The sequence below is a fragment of the Mytilus californianus genome, unplaced genomic scaffold (assembly GCF_021869535.1).
Source record: "Mytilus californianus isolate M0D057914Y unplaced genomic scaffold, xbMytCali1.0.p SCAF_8, whole genome shotgun sequence".
Lineage (NCBI taxonomy): Eukaryota > Metazoa > Mollusca > Bivalvia > Mytilida > Mytilidae > Mytilus > Mytilus californianus.
Window position 1 is genome coordinate 12,650,494 of NW_026262734.1, and position 22,657 is coordinate 12,673,150.

The 22,657-nt window shown below is 33.3% G+C and overlaps 1 protein-coding gene across 3 annotated transcripts; it reads right to left on the minus strand.

Moving 5' to 3' along the window:
• Window positions 1-1,284: 1,284 nt before the first annotated feature.
• LOC127710725 (coiled-coil domain-containing protein 157-like) lies at window positions 1,285-22,642 on the minus strand. 3 transcript variants are annotated; one of them, XR_007986298.1, is made up of 12 exons: window positions 22,495-22,642; window positions 20,023-20,290; window positions 18,071-18,236; window positions 15,866-16,613; window positions 14,450-14,634; window positions 12,496-12,672; window positions 10,472-10,640; window positions 8,244-8,395; window positions 7,667-7,761; window positions 3,228-3,538; window positions 1,608-2,507; window positions 1,285-1,569 (listed from the first exon to the last, which is right to left on the minus strand). XR_007986298.1 is itself a non-coding variant. In XM_052216686.1 (12 exons), the coding sequence occupies exons 2-12, from the start codon at window positions 20,268-20,270 to the stop codon at window positions 2,344-2,346; spliced, it is 2,415 nt and encodes an 804-aa protein (XP_052072646.1). In that variant the 5' UTR covers window positions 20,271-20,290; window positions 22,495-22,642; the 3' UTR covers window positions 1,285-2,343. The 3 variants fall into 3 exon arrangements, 2 of the variants coding, with proteins under 2 accessions (XP_052072646.1, XP_052072645.1); XM_052216686.1 differs by adding an exon at window positions 14,350-14,375 and having other exon boundaries at window positions 1,285-2,507; window positions 14,476-14,634; XM_052216685.1 differs by having other exon boundaries at window positions 1,285-2,507.
• Window positions 22,643-22,657: the final 15 nt, after the last annotated feature.

Sequence of the window (22,657 nt, forward strand, 5' to 3'; positions counted from 1 at the left end):
TTCTCATTCTCTATTCTTTATTTGTTTTGCCCATTATTCTCTATTCTTTATTTGTTTTGCCCATTATTCTCTATTCTTTATTTGTTTTGTCCATTATTCTCTATTCTTTAGTTGTTTTGCCCATTATTCTCTATTCTTTAGTTGTTTTGTCCATTATTCTCTATTCTTTATTTGTTTTGTCCATTATTCTCTATTCTTTATTTGTTTTGTCCATTATTCTCTATGTTTTATATTTCACCACCCCACAATCTCTAATCTGTTTGTTTTTTGCCTATTTTTCTCTATTCTCTTTTTTTAGTCATTTATTCTGCACTTTTGCCCAGTATTCTCTATCATGTAAACCCCATCCAGACTCTCTTATATAAGTGACACTTATTCTAATTGATTCTGGCTTTAAAGTAGAAAATATGTGAGACTTGATGCATTTCTTCTCAAAATGGTTCATGTTTTAATTTGGGAAATAAAACAAAATTTCTCAGATAAAAATCTTAAATAGTTAACAGATGTACATCCTCATGTATTGTTGAAGAACCTGTGGAGGTTTAGATGAATTCTATCAAGCTGTTTTCAAGAAACTGGTTTATCAATGTGTGCCACAAACAAAGGAGAAGGTCCGGTAAGGGCTAATTTCAGCCTAAAATTAGAAGTTCATCTGATGAAAGATTTTTGACATTTTTTAAACACTTAAGTGTCTACTTCAGTCGATTCAAATAGTTATTGTAAAAGATTCGAACTGATTTAGTCATTAAAAACGCTCAAATTCAAGCTTAAATATGAAATTTCTATCAAATATGCCGTTAAATGACACTTTTCAGATGGTTTTTGTCTAAAATGGAAGTTGCCGCATTTGTGTTCACTCTCAATAATTATATATGTTATTTATTATCGTTTAATACAACATATATTTAAATATTAAGACTGAACACAAGTGCGACCACTTCCATTTTAGACAAAAATTGTCTTAAAGTTAGCACAAATGTTTAAGTTGTGAAGATATCAGTATGTTTGCATGAAATAATGATGCTAGTACCTGATGCATGTTCATTATATTATCAAAAACAGTCCATATTTTTGTAACAAAAGTATTCTACTTTCCAATATATAGCTAAAGGTTTACAATTGAACAACTTTGTAAAAACGCTATAATTTGGGGCCAAAAAGGGGTCTTACCAGGCCTACTCCTTTGCAGACGAAGACACAGATGACAACAGAAGTGACCTGTATGTGTCGCCACTGCTATCCACGGTCATGCAATACAATAACCAGTATAATAGAAGGATGTAATTGTGTTTTATTATTTATTATAGATCTGTATAATAGCGTATAACGATAAAAAAGTAACAGGTTCTAACATGTGAAATAGGCTAAACATTGACAGCAAATGATTGATTTACAATCCTATTTCTATGTTTCTAGGATCAATCTGTCCATGATGTTCTTTACTTGAATTAATAAATTGTACAGACTGTATGGTTTCTCATTTCAATGTATCTAGAGCATAGAGTCCTATGCATTACTGTTGGATAAATCACAAAAACAAGTTATATTTGAGGAGAATAACTGTGTTACCTCAAACAAGTTATATTTGAGGAGAATAACTGTGTTACCTCTTGTAATCCAAATATGTGTTCTACCTGATTTATTTCTAATTACAAAATATTCAATAGATTGTAAAATAAAAGAAGATTGTGTCTAAAGACACGAATGGCCTCACTCAAGCTTCGAACAAATGAAAATAGGACGGATAGAAAGACAGAAGGACGGAAAAAAGGAAGGTCAAGGGTAACACTTTAATGCCCTCGTCGCCTAAGGCTGGGGCATAAAAAAGCACACAAGTACAAAAAATGAGAGTTTTTATAAGTAGTTTAGATAAAATAATTTCTTTCTAGTATATAGTATTTATGGCAAGGATTGAATAGACAAAACTGGAATGGATTGTAATTTTAAAGCATTTGAATTACTTGTACTATATCCCTAGCTCTAATAAAGCACTTTATCGTAATTCTGATGACAATTATCTCAAGCACTATTCAATTGGGATAGTATGATTAGCTATAAGAGTTCATTCACTTCTGGTAAGCATAAAAAGAACTTTCACTTCAGAAATGTATTTTTGACAGTTCTAATAAGTATTAAAGCTGATGTACAAGCATACTCCATCTGTATAGCGTGACAGTTATTTTCGTATCTTAAGTATAAGATTACATCCAGACACTTATCACAAGTATATCAAAAGAACATCCTGCAATGAACAATAAATAATATGTATTTTTAGATTTAAAATCATTACAGATACATTTTCTCACAGTTGAGATAGTTTAGAACTTGAAGTAGAAGTAACGTTCACCCTGTGCAGTATGACATATGTATATCTAAATCTTTGGGTTTAGAGTACATTTTATCACAATTCTGGCAAGTGTAACTAGTTTTCCTTGTGTAATCCTCACCATCATCATTATGTACAGGAGGAGATCTGTGGGGTTTACCAGAAACTGGTCTTGTTGGAACTGTAATAAATACAATTTATAAAGTTAAAATAAATACGAAAACAAAATTTCATCTAGAATTATTAAATTCTGCATCTAAAAAAAAGGAGATGAATTTAGGTTTCTAGATGATGTATGTATTTGTACATGTTGTATGAGCAGTTATATCAAGATAAAGATGACATATACAAAAATTTCAAAAAATTTTATGTTCATCATTTATAATTAAAATCTTGATATTAACTCCATTTTAATTTTTTTAAGGTTTGGATCTCATTAGTGTTTCAGATACTTTAAAAATCAGGGTAAACTAAAAAAACATTAAGAATTTAGCAACATCTTTAGATTTCCTTCCCCTGTTTGTAACTGAAACTTTTTGTATCTTCTGGATCAAGTCTTTTTTAAAACAGAATTTTTTTAAATCAGGAGCCTGTAGATCAGTGGTTGTTGTTGGTTCATGTCTGTCATATTTGTTTTTATAAATTGTTTTGATATAAATTAGGCAGTTAGTTTTCTGGTTTGAATTGTTTCACATTTTTCATGTAGGGGCCTCATCGTTGAATGCTGTACTGATGCCTATAATTGCTTAGATCAACTTCATTTGAACTCTGGGGGATAGTTGTCTCATTGTCAACCATACCACATTTCCTTCTTCATAAATACTAACTAATTTAGAAAAAAACAATGTATTTGACTTATGGCTTTCCATTGACTAGATACAATCTTACTAAAAAAACTTACATGATTTATCTTTAGGAGGAGAATCTGTCATATTCAGTTTCCCTGCTTTCTTTAGCTGTAAATAAGCACTAATACTACTGGTATTTACTGGAGTATTTATAGTTTTCCCACTGTTAGGACGGGAACCAGTAGCATCCTTTCTCTTTGATGCACTAGGAGGTCTACCTTTTCCAACAACAAATTCATCCCCTGGAGTGTTTATATCTCTTTGTGTTTTGACAGTTGCAATATATTTAGCTCTGTTTGTGATCTTCTCAGAATTATTTTGATAGCCTGATGAAGGCCTTGTCTTTTCTGATTCATAAACTGAACTGAAACAAGATAACATTAACTATTTTATTTACACAATAGGAAATTTTGTTACATCTCAGAGTGTACCTTCTTTATAAAATTATAGACAGTAAAACTACTATTTTTACGAAATTGTCTGAAAAAAAGACTACTGGTATTTACCGTGTAATAGTTTCAAAAACTATTTCCTGGGTATAAACTATTTACTGGAAGCAAACATTTTCCTGTGCTTTCTGTTAAATAAAATACTTATTCACTGTCTATTTAGACAATAGCAAGTTTATTGTCCCCCTCAACTTTGCATCGGGAAATAGTTGTTGTCTAGGGTGACAATAAACTTCCTTTTGTCCTCATACCCAGTAAACATGGTAAATAAGTGTATACTATCAACTAATTGGTTGATACTATAGCCAGATTTCTTTACATCAATACAAACCTTACTTAATACTGTATATTGTACATTGATACAACTGAAGACTGGGTCTTGATATAACAATCAGGTAAAGAATATCTGTCTGCAAATTTAGATAGTAATACCTGCCAATCAACTGTAACCTTTTTCACAAGTAATCTTACAAGAATATTGATTGATTGATTGTTTGTGTTTAACGCCACTTTCAGCACTCTTGGCTATTTCTAGGCAGGCACTTTATTGGTGGAGGAAGCCAGCGTGCCCCGAGAGAATAGAGACCTTCTAACAAGACAAATCAAAGCACTGTAAGGGCTGTAGGCAGTTAACCAAAAACCAAGGCAAACGTAATTATGAAAACTGTGGCAATGTTGCTTCAATTTTTTTTTAAGATTTGAATGAACAAACATTAAGCATTCGTATATTATACATTTATGTTCATTAAATGAATTGATTATTAAGGGAAATTAATTAATATTTCATCAAGGTTTTCAAAAGCAACTCATATATCAATGTAAATGACCCCCATCTTCACCCCCAAGTGCATGATGTTACTCCATACCAAGTTTGGAATAAAATGACAAGTGATTATAAAACAGTTGGTCAAACATTCTCGGGCTTTACACTGCTTGAAAGATTTATATGTTTTCTTTAAAATGAGCCATAAATGAAAATTATTATAGGCCCAGAAATAATTTAATAAACAATTAAAGTAAATTCAATAATCTAGACTCATTTTTTGGATCAAATTTTTTTTATAATAAACAAGAAATAATTGTAACAGGATGCCGTTACGAAGTCTCCCAAACAAAGCCCCCATAATTCGTCATTCCCATGGTCTCCTGACATTGGGCAAAGTCCAGTTCATATTGGTTTGGTCTAGTAAAGTGATATGCATATGTGACACCAAGGAGATTGACCCTGTATGTCATTCAAATCTTTTTGAAATGATGAACAGGAATAAATATGGTTTAGGTGTGGGTATCTCAAGCGTTTCTCGAGTTCTCAAACAGGAGGGGGTGGGGTGACCCCAGGGACTCCCCCTATATTTCATTTGATTTGTTATATTGTCCCATACATGAATACATATGGTTTAGGGGTGGGGATCTCGACCATTTCCAAGTTCTCAAACAGGAGGGGGTGGGGTGACCCCAGGGACTCCCCCTATATTTCATTTGATTTGTTATATTGTCCCATACATGAATACATATGGTTTAGGGGTGGGGATCTCGACCATTTCCAAGTTCTCAAACAGGAGGGGGGAGGGTGACCCCAGGGACTCCCCAAATATTTCATTTGATTTGTTATATTGTCCCATACATGAATATATATGGTTTAGGGGTGGAGATCTTGACTGTTTACAAGTTCTCAAACAAGAGGGGGTGGGGTGTCCCCATGGACTCCCCCTATATTTCATTTGATTTGTTTTATTGTCCCATACATGAATATATATGGTTTAGGGGTGGGGATCTCGACCATTTCCAAGTTCTCAAACAGGAGGGGGTGGGGTGACCCGAGGAACTCCCCATATATTTTCATTTGATTTGTTATATTGTCCCATACATGAATATATATGGTTTAGGGGTGGGGATCTTTACTGTTTACAAGTTCTCAAAAAGGCGGGGCGGGGGTGTCCCCAGGGACTCCCCCTATATTTCATTTGATTTGTTTTATTGTCCCATACATGAATGTATATGGTTTAGGGGTGGGGATCTCAACCATTTCCAAGTTCTCAAACAGGAGGGGTTGGAGTGACCCCAGGGACTCCCCATATATTTCATTTGATTTGTTATATTGTCCCATACATGAATATATATGGTTTAGGGGTGGGGATCTCGACTGTTTACAAGTTCTCAAACAGGAGGTGGTGGGGTGACCCCCAGGGACTCACTCTATATTTCATTTTTGATTTGTTATATTGTCCCATACATGAATATATATGGTTTAGGGGTTGGGATCTTAACCATTTCCAAGTTCTCAAACAGGAGGGGGTGGGACGACACTGGGGACTCCCCCAAATTATTTTCATTTGATTTCTTTTATTGTCCCATTCAAGTATATATATTGTTTAGGGGTGGGGATCGTGACGGTTTACAAGATAAAAGTACATTTTCAAATTGAAAGGGGTTGGGATGACCGCCAGGGACTCACCCTATATTTTGGTTGATTTTTTGTATTGTCCTGTTCTCATTACTGAAGACTGCATGTGTCTATCACCTACTGTTTTCGAGAAATAGTCATTTGAAAATTTAAAAAAATAAAATCCCATAGGGTTCTATAGTAAATCCCTCCCTTCTTCAGGCCCCTCCAAATACCCCTAAATAGACCCCAATGCACAAACAAAAGATAAATGGCTCCGCTAGACATGTTAGTCTAATATTTTATGAAACCCTAAGTAAATCTGACAAACGGTCAAAGTTGTCTTCTTAGACGGTTTGAGTGGATTTGGTCCGACTTGTCTCGGGGACGAGTTGTCCACATTACTTAAAACATCCCATCAACGTCGATTTCCGCATCTGTTTTCATGACCTCGTTTCATTCATAAATTAACAACAACCTTATTTGGCAAGATAAGTTAGAAATTACAACCCACTTATATAACTTTATTTCCTCTATCATAGAGATTTGTTGTACATGAACAATATTCCTGCGCATTTTGCCATTCAGGAAATATAAACGACTTGTAATTACCAATTTTCGGCGATGAAATATTTCATACAATTGTTCTTTGACATCGTAGCCAAAAGCACAGGGGATAATAAACTACGTACGGATTTCCATTGAGCACTACTTCCTATGTGCAACTTCAAAAGTTTTGGGTAGTTCGACGATCATTTAAGGTTTTTCTGGTCATATTTTTTGTATTCCAGAAATAAAAGTATTAAAAAAATGTCCAATTAGTTATAAATAACATAATAGCCAGCTAGATAATAACAATGGCACGTATTTTAGCATTTATTGGGTAGAACACAAATCTAGGGTGCTCGCATAAGGCAGCATAACTGCCTAAAAATTATCAATAGGTCAAGTACAATTATATATAACCTTATGTTCTTAGAGTACTTGTTAGGAAGACATTTGACTTTGCTGTTCAGATGGGATTTTGTGAGTCCCCCTTGAGACATTTGACCTTGCTGTAGGGTTTGGCAACTAGTTGATTTATTCCAGCAGCTTTAAGATTGAGAGCAGCAATAAAATCACCCGAGTTTTGATTTTGATTTCAAAGTATTTAATAGATCTACCTTGTGTTCATGCACTCTTTATCCCCTCTCTTCCTAAATAAACTCATCAAAGATACCAGGATTAAAAGACTCATCCGTGACACTCGAATCAAAGAACTTTAAAAGGCCAAATGAAGTGCGAAGTTAAGGAGCGTTGAGGACCCAAAAGTCTGATAGGGTTTTGTTAAAATACAGCTAAGGTTATCTTTTCCTAGGGGTAGAAAATCCTTAGTATTTCAAAAAGTTTGTAAAAAGATAATTTATAGTTATAACCATATCAATGACAATTCATGTCAACACAGAAGTACTAACTACTGGGTTGGTGATACCCTCAGGGAGGAAACCACCACCCTCAGTGGCATCGACCCAGTGTTTCTAAATAAAATCATCAGATACCAGAATTAAAGTTTTGTAAGCCACATGCCCATTTTGTCTACAAAAGACTCATCTAAGTTTAAAGTAACAAATACATTTATATACTAAAGTAACTATGAAATTGCAGTATAAAGAGGGTGTACCTTTCTGGCTGCCAAACATGATCCTCCTCTGTTCTGTGGTTGTCTTTTACTCTGTCCAGATTATCTGTAGACCACAATTGATGGGGAGCTGTCATCTAAAAATAGAATATATTATAAATATACTTCACTGAAAAGTCCCCATTCATATATGTCTCAAGAGAACAAAAATTACCCATCATCACAGAGTTACTGATAAAATCAGGATATAACCTAGCATCAAATAACAAATCACAATTCAAATAACTACAATGCATTTCAGGGTCTTGGTCAAAATTGTTGTGGTTCTAATAAATATACATGTGTGGATTCAGGATTTAAGGGAAGGGGGCGCATGAAATCTACGTGAGGTTTGGTTACAGCCAAAACCCCTCAGCTGGTTCTTCCAGGGCAGTGCTAAGTTTTTTTTCATGATATATTTTTTTTCACTCCTGCTTATAAACAATTTTTTTTCCCACATCTCTATTTCTAATCCATATTTTCTGAACTACCTGTCTTGGTATTTTTATTTACCAAAATTGTTAAATGATTCTCATGTACTATTACTGGTTATTTCTTTTAAGAAGTATAATTAATATACCTTTTTCTGTCCCTTTGGTAAGTTACCCCGTTGTAACGACATAACTTTTGTGATTGAATTTCTTAATCCTTCATTTTGTTCTTCTAGTACTTGTATCCTAATAGCATTAGCCTTCACTTGATTTTCCATGTCCAAAGCAATGTCACCTGTACCTAAAAATAGATTCATTTGGTAATTACAATGAACATATTACTTTTGCCTATCTTTTTGTTGCTTTTTAAAAATATCAATCCTGTATGAAGAGCATACTCAGAAGAGGCAAGAAAAAAGATAAACAGCTTTGCCAAGAGCACATGATATGCCCTTATTGTGCATATTGATACTGCTGGAAAAAAAGAATGGGATATTTAAAGGCAAAAGCGAGTCTACTTTCACCAATGCAAACAACTGTATTAATTATGTAGTAATTTGATCCAAGTATACTAGAGTTAGTGCATGTCATTTAAAAATGCGTTATAATTATCAATGAGTCAAAGTCCCATAACTCTGGAATGACATATCAGAGTTGTTGTTTTTTTTATTGAAAGGTGTGTTACATTCACCAATTTCAACAATTAACCAATAACAGTAAATCAATCCAAGCAAACTCAGGTTATGGTACAACAAGTGAAAAATTTACTTAAATCCAGCAATTAAAGTCCTCAATTCTGGAACGACAAACCAAATCAATCTCTACAAAAATGTAAAGTTTTGAGGAAAACAATCTAGGCATACTAGAGTTAAACTTGAAAAAGTGCATAAATTCAAACTGTTAAAGTCTATAATTCTGGAAAGACAAAGCCAAAAAATTTGAAATATAAAGGAGCTTTCGTTTGTTAATCCCAATATTGTTTTAAAATTACTTGAGAATTGGTTAAAGCAATTTTGATTTGTCCTACAAAGTGTAAACAGACAGACAGACATTGGTATAACATAATTTGTCACGTCCTAGAGCAGTGTATAAAAAAAGTGTGAAATAATACATGTAAAGTACTCCAAAGTTAGTCCATTTCTCCAGATCTAATCTCATTTTACACACAATGATTTTAAGTTGAGAAATATAAGTTAACATTTAATCATGTAGACACTATTGAACAGCATTAATATAATGATATTTGAAATAAAATTCCTTTCATTGTACCTCAGGAGATTTGGAATTAACTTCCTCTTTATACCTAAATTCAAATGTTCTTCCAGTTTATTTAAAGGTATGGGTAAAGGTAAAGATAGGTAACAGGTATATTGAGGCCAGAATATACTCACCATTAAGATCAGGATTAACTCGTCCATTTCAGTTTGGTAATACTCACCAGTAACATCAGGATAAACAGCGTCATTTAAATCTGAGTATACTCACAATTAAGATCAGGATTAACAGGTCCATTTAAGTTTGGTTTAACCCACCAGTAAGATCAGGATTTTCAGGTCAGTTTAAGTCTGAGTATACTCACAATTAAGATCAGGATTAACAGATTAATTTTGATTTGTTATATTCTTCAGTAAGATCAGGATTAACAGGTAATTCTGATTATACTCACCAGTAAGATCAGGACTAAGAAGGTTAGTCTGGTTCTACTCACTATAAAGATCAGGATTAACAGGTAAGTCTGTTTAAACTCACCATTAAGATCGGAATTAAAAGGAAGTCTGTTTATACTCACCATTCAGATCAGGATTAACAGGTAAGTTAGTTATACTCAACATTAAGACCAGGATCCACAGGTCGATTTAAGTTAGGTTGTACTCACCATTAAGATCAGGATTAACAGGTAAGTCTAGTTATACTCACCAGTAAAATCAGGATTAACAGGTAAGTCTTTTCAAACTCACCATTAAGATCGGAATTAAAAGGTAGTTTGGTTATACTCAACATTAAGATCAGGATTAACAGGTAAGTTAGTTATACTCAACATTAAGACCAGGATCCACAGGTCGATTTAAGTTAGGTTGTACTCACCATTAAGATCAGGATTAACAGGTAAGTCTGGTTATACTCACCATTAAGATCAGGATTAACCAGGTAAGTCTGGTTATACTCACCAATAAAATCAGGATTAACAGGTAAGTCTGTTTAAACTCACCCTTAAGATCAGAATTAAAAGGTACTTTGGTTATACTCACCATTAAGATCAGGATTAACAGGTAAGTTTAGTTATACTCACCTTTAAGATTAGAATCCACAGGTCAATTTAAGTCAGGTTATACTATCCATTTAGATCAGGATTAAACGGTTGTTTGGTTATACTCACCATTGAGATCAGGATTCACAGGTCCATTTAAGTCTGGGTATTCAATCATCAATCTCTCCCTATCAGCAGACTCTTGTATCCTTGTCTCTAACATATTAATATTCTGCTGTAAGCTTGTAATAGACTCCTCTAACTCTGTTTTTTCTCTTGTTACAGTTTCTATCATATCCTGCAGATAAAAAGAAAACTTTAAAATGTCTTTGTTTTTTAAATTAAATAAGTTCTTAATTATTATGGAATCATGGTCAGACATTAAAATAAACCACTCCATTTCAATCTTAATGTCATGCAAAACTGTTCAATGAAATGTGTTTAAAGAGTTGTCTCCCCTGTTTTATCTTATTAAAATTAATGCCATTATCTCACTGCTTATTTTTTTTAAGCATCGATGTATAAGAGAGGCGAAAGATACCAAAGTGACATTCAAACTCAAAGTCGAAAATAAACTGACACCGCCATGGCTAAAAAAGAAAAAGACCAACAGACAAACAACAGTACACAAAACACAACATAAAAAACTAAAGACTGAGCAATAACAAACCCTATTTAAGAGCTTACCATTTAATTAAAATAAAAGAACAGCATTCCAAATAAAAAAGAATTGAAAAAAAAACAACAACAAAAAAAACCCCCAAAAAACCTAAAAAAGACAGCATTCCAATTTCTCTCCCCGATGTACATATTTCATCTGTTTAAGTGCAATAAAAAATATATATTTTTGGGTTCTTTTAAATCATTTCAAAAATATTATACAAGAAGAAAAGGATACTATTCTCAGTTTTGTACTTTGTGTCTTTTTTGTTGTGAGAGATGTATAAATACCCTGCCATGCCTGTTCTGTGTTTTTGTTAGATGCTTTTCTGCTTTGTATCAATCTGAAGGGTTAATGTAAATAAGAAGATGTGGTATGAGTGCCAACGAGACAACTCTCCATCCAAGTCACAATGTGTAAATAAGAAGATGTGGTATGAGTGCCAACGAGACAACTCTCCATCCAAGTCACAATGTATAAATAAGAAGGCCGTACGGTTGCCTATAATTGCTTACATCCACTTTATTTAGAACTTTGATGGATGGTTGTCTCATTGGCAATCATACCACATCTATTTTTTTTATATGAGATTACTAACAATTTTTTTCCATATAAGTTTTATTTTCAAGGGGCATAACTCCAGTAAAATAAACTGGTCTGTAGTCTTCAAAGACTTTGTTGACATTAACCTTTGGTAAAAATTTCATAAAAATCTGACTAAAAATGAACATTTTAAAGGGACAAAACCCCTGTAAAAATAATTGATCAGCTCTGATTTATAAATTTGTCCATGACTCTGCTTATTAGAAAATTTGATGTTAATCTTAACAATCCTACAAGAAATGTAGGCCTGAGAGCCCTTACAATGCAACTTTCAATATAATTTATAGTTCTAAGGGGCATAACTCCTTTGAAACTGATTATAAAACTTGTTCCAGACATCAATGATAAAATATTTGATATAAATTTCATACAATCTGGATAATTGTCAAGAATTGTATATGTGAGAGTGCTTACAAGACCATACAGATGGACATACGGACAGATGGAAGGAGAGATGTTTGTCCCTGTATTTCTATATCCCTGCAATGCGTTGCATCATTAAAATAAACCTTGCATCCAGTTATGGCAATCAGAAATCACATCTATGGGTAGCTTACTGTTTCAAACAAGTTGTGTTCCAAAAGAAATTTCATAAAAACTCTGGTAAGGTGCACTTGAGTTTACCCCTGTTTTTTCTTATTTGGTTCATGTTTCTCAATCTTAAGTTTTCTGTGTAGCATTCTGTAGACTGGTGTTTGTCTTTCTGCGGTTTGTCTTTTTGGTCATGGTATAGTAAATTTTTCTTCAACTCAAGATTTTTATTGCCCCATTGGAATCTTCTTTTGTTTCCATGAATATTTAACTCAATTTTTGGGTGCCTTCACTTCATACTCTGAGAGAACAGTATCTAAATTAAAATGCCTGTAATAATTTGTTGCAGTGTGTATACCTCTTTTTCAGTAACATTTCTTTGAAGCTTGTCAACTTGACTCTTGGCAGATTTCAAGGATTCTTCAATCTCTTCTTTCTCCTCCTCTAATGTGGCCACCTGATCTTTTAATTCTTCATTTTCCCTGTCTAATGCATCCACTCTCTGAAGAAGAGAACCTTGTTTGTTCTGCACACTCTGATAAAAAGAAAAGAAATATAATTATGAATAAGGAGCTGTAGTATGATTGCTAATGATACAACTATCCACCTAGAACCAAAGAACAAGGATTTAAATAACTACAATTCACTGTACAGCCTTCATAAATAAGCAAAATGAGAGAACTGCCTCATTGTCTCTTGTTACTGTGCTTGTCTGCAGCAATGGAAGTGTGGGTTCTATCTGCGACTGGGGAAAAAAACATAAGACTTAAAAATTGGTATTAGATGCGTCTTCTCTAAACTTGCGGCATTTAGGAGTAAGAGCACAAATATCATATACAGGTATATATACATTTGTCTACTGTTAAATTTTTTTTTATGACTAAGGCTTCCAAATGCCTTTTCTCAGTTAGATGGTGGTCTCATGGTAACATGTTCGTCTCAAGGGCAGAAGGTCATGGATCGAAACCTGGCATTTGCTGCTTCTCTGCTAAGCATGTGGCATTAAGGAGTAAGAGCAAAGACTGGTTGGTTGGTATCAGAATCTGAATAAAGAATCATGGTAGGGTGACATGTCTTCCTGCGGACTGTTACCTTGTGAATTGGCTAATTAAAAATCTGGATCAGCGTGTCTCTCTGGTACAAAGCAGGATTAATATTCATATGGCATTAACATGTTCTCGTCCTGAATATGCATTGAATTTGCCACTGGAAGTTAATCAGCCATTCATCATCATCATCATATTTATCTGACTGTGCACTCCTACATTAGTTTGTTCCTTATAAAGTTCTACTTTTAGCTTGTTCCTTATAAAGTTCTACTTTTAGCTTGTTCCTTATAAAGTACTACTTTTAGCTTGTTCCTTATAAAGTTCTACTTTTAGCTTGTTCCTTATAAAGTTCTACTTTTAGCTTGTTCCTTATAAAGTTCTACTTTTAGCTTGTTCCTTATAAAGTTCTACTTTTAGCTTGTTCCTTATAAAGTTCTACTTTTAGCTTGTTCCTTATAAAGTACTACTTTTAGCTTGTTCCTTATAAAGTTCTACTTTTAGCTTGTTCCTTATAAAGTTCTACTTTTAGCTTGTTCCTTATAAAGTACTACTTTTAGCTTGTTCCTTATAAAGTACTACTTTTAGCTTGTTCCTTATAAAGTTCTACTTTTAGCTTGTTCCTTATAAAGTTCTACTTTAAGCTTGTTCCTTATAAAGTTCTACTTTTAGCTTGTTCCTTATAAAGTTCTACTTTTAGCTTGTTCCTTATAAAGTACTACTTTAAGCTTGTTCCTTATAAAGTTCTACTTTTAGCTTGTTCCTTATAAAGTTCTACTTTTAGCTTGTTCCTTATAAAGTTCTACTTTTAGCTTGTTCCTTATAAAGTTCTACTTTTAGCTTGTTCCTTATAAAGTTCTACTTTTAGCTTGTTCCTTATAAAGTACTACTTTTAGCTTGTTCCTTATAAAGTACTACTTTTAGCTTGTTCCTTATAAAGTTCTACTTTTAGCTTGTTCCTTATAAAGTACTACTTTTAGCTTGTTCCTTATTAAGTTCTTTAGATGACACATTCAGTCTCTGTGTCACATCAGTTAGACTTGAATAATGTATTTACCTGACTGTGTTTAAATGCACTCCTACTTTTAGCTTGTTCCTTATTAAGTTCTTTAGATGACACATCCAGTCTCTGTGTGACATCAGTTAGACTTGTATAGTGTATTTACCTGACTGTGCTTAGATGCACTCCTACCTTTAGCTTGTTCCTTATTAAGTTCTTTAGGATGTGTCTGTGTAATGTTGTTTAGACTTGCATATTGTATTTACCTGACTGTGTTTAGATGCACTCCTACTTTTAGCTTGTTCCTTATTAAGTTCTTTAGATGACACATCCAGTCTCTGTGTCACATCAGACAGTTTACTTTGTAGTTGGTTTATCTCACCCTGTAGAGTTGATATCGCATTCGCTTTGTTTTCATTAAGGTCTTTCTCAAGTGTTGATTTTGTATTTTCTTTGGAAATATAAACAACAATAATTAATACAGTGTAATCAACAATAATTCTATGAACCATATTATCATCTTCTAAATGATAAATCAGAATATGAATTATTTTGGTAGCAACAGAGTTGGCGTTTGGGGTAAAATATATATTCATACAGTATGATAAACATCTTTGAAATTATATTTTCTTTATTCAAATGGAATTCATTACACAAAATTTCAATTTATTGTTTTCTTTTATCTTTAAAACTTCAAAAACATCAAATGCAAGAACCACATGTCAAGTGTTTGAAAAACATTTTGACTTCCCTATGGCTATGTCTGGAAAATCTGTCAATGTGGAAGTTTTATAGAAATTGAGAAATTATAACCACGGCAAGCCTCCAATTCTTGGGAGAGAAGTAATATAAATTTTATTTGTGTATGTAATGGTTATGTATCAAAACCTCTAAGCCAATGAGGGTCCTTTTCCAATATCTGAAAACATGAACTTATCTCTAAAGGATATCATTATAGATTATAAACATGAACTTACCTCTAAAGGATATCATAATAGATTATAAACATGAACTTACCTCTAAAGGATATCATTATAGATTATAAACATGAACTTACCTCTAAAGGATTTCATTATAGATTATAAACATGAACTTACCTCTAAAGGATTTCATTATAGATTATAAACATGAACTTACCTCTAAAGGATATCATTATAGATTATAAACATGAACTTACCTCTAAAGGATATCATTATAGATTATAAACATAAACTTACCTCTAAAGGATATCATTATAGATTATAAACATGAACTTACCTCTAAAGGATATCATTATAGATTATAAACATGAACTTACCTCTAAAGGATATCATTATAGATTATAAACATGAACTTACCTCTAAAGGATATATAAACATGAACTTACCTCTAAAGGATATCATTATAGATTACAAACATGAACTTACCTCTTAAGGATATCATTATAGATTATAAACATGAACTTACCTCTAAAGGATATCATTATAGATTATAAACATGAACTTACCTCTTAAGGATATCATTATAGATTATAAACAACTTAATATTTTCTCTTATTTCAGTAAGCCATCAGCAGACGAAAAATAGTAAAGACTAGGTATTTGATAGACAATGGATCATTTGTTTGATACCCATTTTACAAACTAGATATTTTTCATAAAGAGGTTATGGAAAGCATAGACTTTCTGGTACATGTATCTTACCTATTTCTATAAGAAGTTTCTGCTGTTGTTCTAGATGTGTTTTCAATTTGCTCACTTCAGTTTCCAAGCTTTGTTTATCTTGTAAAATTTCATTTTTCTGTCTAGTAACTATGGAAACAGTTTCATTATGACTCTGTTCCAAATCTTTTATTTTTATATCGAACTGTTTTTGTAAAGCATATTGCACTTCTTTCTCTTTTCTCATATCACTATCAAACTCAGACACTCTTTTCTGTAAATGTTTACATTTCTTTTCCAGCTGTTCAATTTCCTCCTTTAGTGGGTTGATGGTAGCCATCAGACTGTCCATGTGTTTAGTCAATTTAGCCAGATCTTTGTTCTGCTCAGATGCCCATCGTATCACATCATTTGCAGATAACCATTTAACATCGGCTACCAAGGGACGGTACTTCTGTAAAGACGATGGCAGTTTTTGAGCTTGACACATATTTATCAAAATATCTCCTGCATTTTTAAATGACTTTTGTACAACATGGCAAGCTTCACACGGCACAAATGCAGTTTCAACAGTCTGTGTATTTTTACTACAAGCTTCTCTAGCTATTTCCTCCATTTTGATTGGACTAAGATATCCAGTTGTTACGTTACCAAACTTACTGGGTACTGTCCCTTCACTTATCAGTGAGGTATGAGATGATGCACTGGTCATACTTTGGGTAGAAAAGTCCTCTGTTAATTTCTTCATATTAGCTTCCAAATCTGACAATTTTCTATTTTTCGTCTTTATCTTAAAATGAAAGGAAAATTAGTATTTAATAATAATGACATGTTCAGAACTGTATTTAATAAGTCATGTAATTGTCAGATCCAAGTACTGTACAATTTATTTTGATTTGTAAAAATTGTATGAACAAAATAATTATTTTTGTGAACACCTTATTTAATTATTCTTATTGGACTGATTGAAAATAGAACATAATTATTCACAAATAAACATATACAAATATATCATCTGACAACAGATATGACTATACTAAACATAAAAAGTGCATACATTGTACTTGTACCTCAAAAATTTGAATACCACCTAAATAAACACCAGTCATGTTCTATCAAACAATTCAAAAAAATACATTTGAAAAATGAAAGCATTGTTTCACATGCGTCAAATCATGTTCACTTATGCTAACTGCTAATTAATAAGTCAATGTGGTGTTTTATTTTATCCAGCTGTGAGGTTTAATGGTGTTTCAAATTTTGACAGGTAATATATAATTACATGGACAACTATAACTTATAGACTGAAACAGGTGACACTTTGATGTCTTGTATGTAGTTAAAAATTCTTTAATTAATCTATTATGTCGGTTTGTTTTGCAGACATATTGTTGTCAATATAACGGAATTTTATATAACTGTCATACAAGTGAGAGGTTTAGCTAGTTATAAAACCAGGTTTAATCCACAATTTTCTCTTTAAGGAAATGCCTGTACCAAGTTAGGAATATGACAGTTGTTTCCCACTCGTTTGATGTGTTTCAGCTATTGATTTTGCCATTTGATAAAGGACTTTCCATTTTGAATTTTCCTTGGAGTTCGGTATTTTTGTTATTTTACTTTTTATAAGCATTTACTTACATGTATAATAAAGCAATTAAAGAATTATAAATGCAAAAAAATTGTCAATCACTTTTTTATGAAAGTAAAAAAATCTTAAACTTTCCATCATTTTACTGGAAACAAATGACTCAGATTTTCAGGGTTTTTATTACTATTAAACCAAACACATAATAATTAATGTTCATAAATTTCTTACATTCACAATATATATTGTCATTTTATTTTCGACCTCTACATGTGTGTGCAATACATGAATGATGATCATTTTACATGTTTAATATTCATTCATACGAGTGTATAGTGCTTATTTCAGATATTTTGAAAAATGGAACCCTGTTTAATATATGGTTTGTATTTGTATCTTATATATGAATAAACGTAAATGTGGGGAATACATCAATAAGACAGCAACCTAACAAAAAAAATATCAAACAATCAAAATTTATTATTTGACATAAAAGTTACAAGTATCCTGCATTTTCCTCCAACTTGCCAGTTTCTTTCAGCATATTTGTATAATAAGACTTTTATTGACAAAGTTTGGGGACCTCTAAGTACAGTCTCTTTGACTATTGAAAATAAAAACTCCTTCCAATCCCCTACTTCATCTATTATATGACTTACATCTGACATAGTCTGTTGAACCACAGTTTGTAACTGGACTTGTTTATTACAGTACTGCTTGACAGCCAGTCCAACTGATGAACTACTGGAATCAGTTATCTCCTCTCCTGCTCTATTTAACATTGTCTTTGTAAAAGATGACAAAGTTTGAACTAAGTAAATAAATCTGAAATAAAATTATTGTTAGTAATTAAGGTAAAAAATTGAATATTTTTAAGACAGAGAACATTTATGCCACTGTAGTAGAAAGTAGAAAACAAGAGTAATTTATCAAAGAAACAGTGAATACCATGAATACTGTGGTAGCACAGGCAAAAAAAAAATGAAGTAGATTTTCAGCTGTGTTATCACAACACAGTCATTTTATACAGTATATATATATATCTATAAGTACGTCTGAACCAGTGACAACTCTACAACAGATTTATCCATCGGATCACCAGCAGTGATGGTGATACATGGCTGTGTACATTCTGTATATACAACTCGTCTAAACATCAGCCCAACAATGTTAGATCTGTAAATTTGCGTAAGCAAATTTTTTGTTCTTCCCTCGCCGGGAGTGAACTCATGCTACTGAGATATCGTGACACCAAATCGCCTGCACTGTATCTGACGCGCTAGACCACACGACCACCTAGCCTAGGTGGTCGTGCGGTCTAGCGCGTCGGATACAGTGCATATATATATATATATATATATACCATTTATGATAAATTAGTTGTATAATGTGTTATTTTTAAGTAACAATAACATTTATTGTGTTTAATCTTCTCTAAACAAATGTCTCTTTTATTTGTATCTTATGTCTTCTTCATAGTAATTATGATCAATTATATTAGATATATATATATATATATATATATGAATCCACATCATACCTATCAATAACAAGCTCATACAGAGCAATATGTGCCACTAGACTTCCCTCAGACATATCCTACCTATCAATAACAAGCTCATACAGAGCAATATGTGCCACTTGACTTCCCTCTGACATATCATACCTATCAATAACAAACTCAAACTGGGCAATATGTGCCACTTGACTTCAATCTGACATATCATACCTATCAATAACAAGCTCATACAGAGCAATATGTGCCACTTGACTTCAATCTGACATATCTTACCTATCAATAACAAACTCAAACTGGGCAATATGTGCCACTTGACTTCCCTCTGACATATCCTACCTATCAATAACAAACTCATACAGAGCAATATGTGCCACTTGAATTCCCTCTGACATATCATACCTATCAATAACAAACTCAAACTGGGCAATATGTGCCACCTGACTTCCCTCTGACATATCCTACCTATCAATAACAAGCTCATACAGAGCAATATGTGCCACTAGACTTCCCTCTGACATATCCTACCTATCAATAACAAGCTCATACAGAGCAATATGTGCCACTTGACTTCCCTCTGACATATCATACCTATCAATAACAAACTCAAACTGGGCAATATGTGCCACTTGACTTCCCTCTGACATATCATACCTATCAATAACAAACTCAAACTGGGCAATATGTGCCACTTGACTTCCCTCTGACATATCCTATCTATCAATAACAAACGCATACCGAGCAATATGTGCCACTTGACTTCCCTCTGACATATCCTACCTATCAATAACAAGCTCATACAGAGCAATATGTGCCACTTGACTTCCCTCTGGCATATCCTACCTATCAATAACAAGCTCATACAGAGCAATATGTGCCACTTGACTTCCCTCTGACATATCCTACCTATCAATAACAAGCTCATACAGAGCAATATGTGCCACTTGACTTCCCTCTGACATATCATACCTATCAATAACAAGCTCATACAGAGCAATATGTGCCACTTGACTTTCCTCTGACATATCCTATCTATCAATAACAAACTCATATAGAGCAATATGTGCCACTTGACTTCCCTCTGACATATCATACCTATCAATAACAAGCTCATACAGAGCAATATGTGCCACTTGACTTCCCTCCGAATCTTCATCATCAAAATCATACAACTCTAACAAATAGTTAATGTCAATGTCACTAGAATTCTTGTCAGGGAATTTCCAAGATGGTTGCTCAACAGGTCCCACTCTAGAGACAATGTCACTGATTGCCCACTGTAAATCTTTGATGTCATTCCGCAAACTCTCAATAATCAGTTCATTGCCTAATATCTCAGCCATTTTGTCTTTTAATCAAAAATCTGAAAAAATAAAATCAATTTAATAAAGTTTCCAAATTTTGTGTTCTTGTAGGATCCGGAGGTCCTATACTTTTAAGTACATTGTAGTAAGATTTTATGATCAGGATCAAATGTTCCTAAATCTACTGTCATGTTTATAGCTTACTATATGGTAAGGTTTGCTCATTGTTGAAGGCAGTCACTGTGTGATGACTTATAGTTGCTTACATCCATGTCATTTGGTCTCTGGTGGATAGTTGGGACTCATTGGCAGTCATACTTTATTTTTATTTATGAGGTGGTCGTGTGATACTGTCAAATGTGGTTGGCTTTTCTGCAACTATTGGTGGTATTTTCTACTGAATGATGAGGAAAAAACCATGACTATTGGGGTTTTTTTTGCAGCTTTTAAGTCATATGTGTTTGAATGTATATGGATGATGTCTAGTCTTACTATGAGTTAATATAATTTTAAGATGGTATGAAAATGAAGTTACAGTCAACTTTATAAAATATTCTGTCATTCTGGTTTTAAGACAGCATTCATCTAGCATAGGCACCTTAAGGTTATTTGTCATATTTGTAAAACTACTGGTGGTATTCCTTATACATGTATCTATATAATTTCATATGATACTTTTAGCTCTTTGAGATTCTACCTTCTTCTACCTAAAACTTAATCTCCTAGGTAAGACAGTGTTCTCCCCAGGCTGTTTTAGTGCTGTGGTATTCAGTGCTATTGCATTTCAGCACTACAAATGTATTGGGACAGACTGCAGCAGTATCCAATCACTTGACAACACTATTGATTTAGCAAAGGAAAGCAAAACATCACAAATTTGACCTGAATTATTGTGACATTTTACCGTTTAGCATCATCATGATCATACATGTACATTTGTACAACTATCATGACTATCAATTTTACTTTGTGGCTTCAGATATTTTTATCTTGTGACACCAAAATTTTATGAGAACATAAGCAGTGCTTAATAGTACAATACTGATCTGTAATTCCATTTGTCCAGTAAGGTGGTTCATTGAATGTCATGTCAATTAAATGAACTGACTTACTGAGGAACAAAATAACTGGACTTGAGAATATTGGTAAATGTGACAGGATTGCTTCCCTTGAGTAGCAGATACATTTTGTACTACAATGTATGCCAGGTTATGGAAGTACGTCTATAGCTCAGTGGGTTAGAGTGCTAACTTTGAACACAGTAGTCCTAGTCAGGGTCACAAAGATGACAATGTGATTTTCTGATGAGAATCATGCTCATACTGCATGTACTGTGATAAGAGGTCAAATCTAGCCAGGGTTGTGTTGTGAAAGTCATAATGGTATGATGAATCTTGAGGTATGAAAAGTTTGACAGGATTTCTTCCCTTGTATAGTAGATTTTCTTGTAAAAATCATGCTGTCCAATTACATATTGGTACCTCTGGCAGGACGTCAAATGTAACTGAAGGGCATGATATATTCTTACTAGAAAATCACAATGTCACCACTGAGACTTGATACCTGGGACCTACATGTATGTGTTTGTAGTCAGTGCTCCAAAAGCCTCACAACAAGAAGTACTTCCCTAGCTCAACTGCTTATGGCTGGCTATCTGCTATGCAAGCTAAGCTAGCTAGGTAAGCAATACACAAGATTCCAATATCTATTTTAAGAATGAACTGCCCTGGTCAATCATTCGTGAGAAAACACGTCATAGGACATTGTGACATAAAGATATTTGCTTTGTGCCGTCAAATTTTCCTTGAAAAAGCACCAATACACCTTATCCCTTTTTGGATACGAGTCTGGAGCGATTTTCTGATGAGGCGGCTAAATCAGAAAATTGCTGTCGAGTCAAAATCCCAATCTCAAGCTGAGTTATTGAACCATTGGGTTTTACTGTGACGTAATAACATACGAATTGTGACATAGGAAATGTACCAGAAAGTGCACGAATTCGAAAAGTCATCTATTGGGGATCATTTATCCTGTCACAGTAAACAAAGTTCAGTGATAAGCTGACTTAGTATCAATCCTCATTGAACAGATAGACAGTTTTTTTCTGAGAATAAAGCTTCTGGTTTAAGAACAAATCATATACACTGTTTTATTGCAACAATAAATAATACCTTATACACTTTTATTATTGTAGGATAGGTTATTTTTTTTTTTGGTGGAACGACTAGGGACAGAACGACATATTTAAGCGATCAGTTTATACCAAAGATCTCCAGTAATATGTCCTATCCGTTAACTGTATATTCAACAGGATGAGTCTGAATTCCGTCGTTTCAAAAACGCCCTATTTTTACTATCCATTGAGCTCAAATGATTTTTTGGAATGTTGTCCTCCATATTGTTTACAAAACGCATCCTCTAGGGTT

Coding starts and splice junctions, on each gene's coding strand:
- LOC127710725 (XM_052216686.1), bottom strand. CDS start 20,270: ATGGCTGAGATATTAGGCAATGAACTGATTATTGAGAGTTTGCGGAAT. Junction 14,635..15,865: donor GAAACTTCTTATAGAAATAG/GTAAGATACATG, acceptor ATATTTCCAAAG/AAAATACAAAATCAACACTT. Junction 10,641..12,495: donor GAAATGTTACTGAAAAAGAG/GTATACACACTG, acceptor TTTTATCTGCAG/GATATGATAGAAACTGTAAC.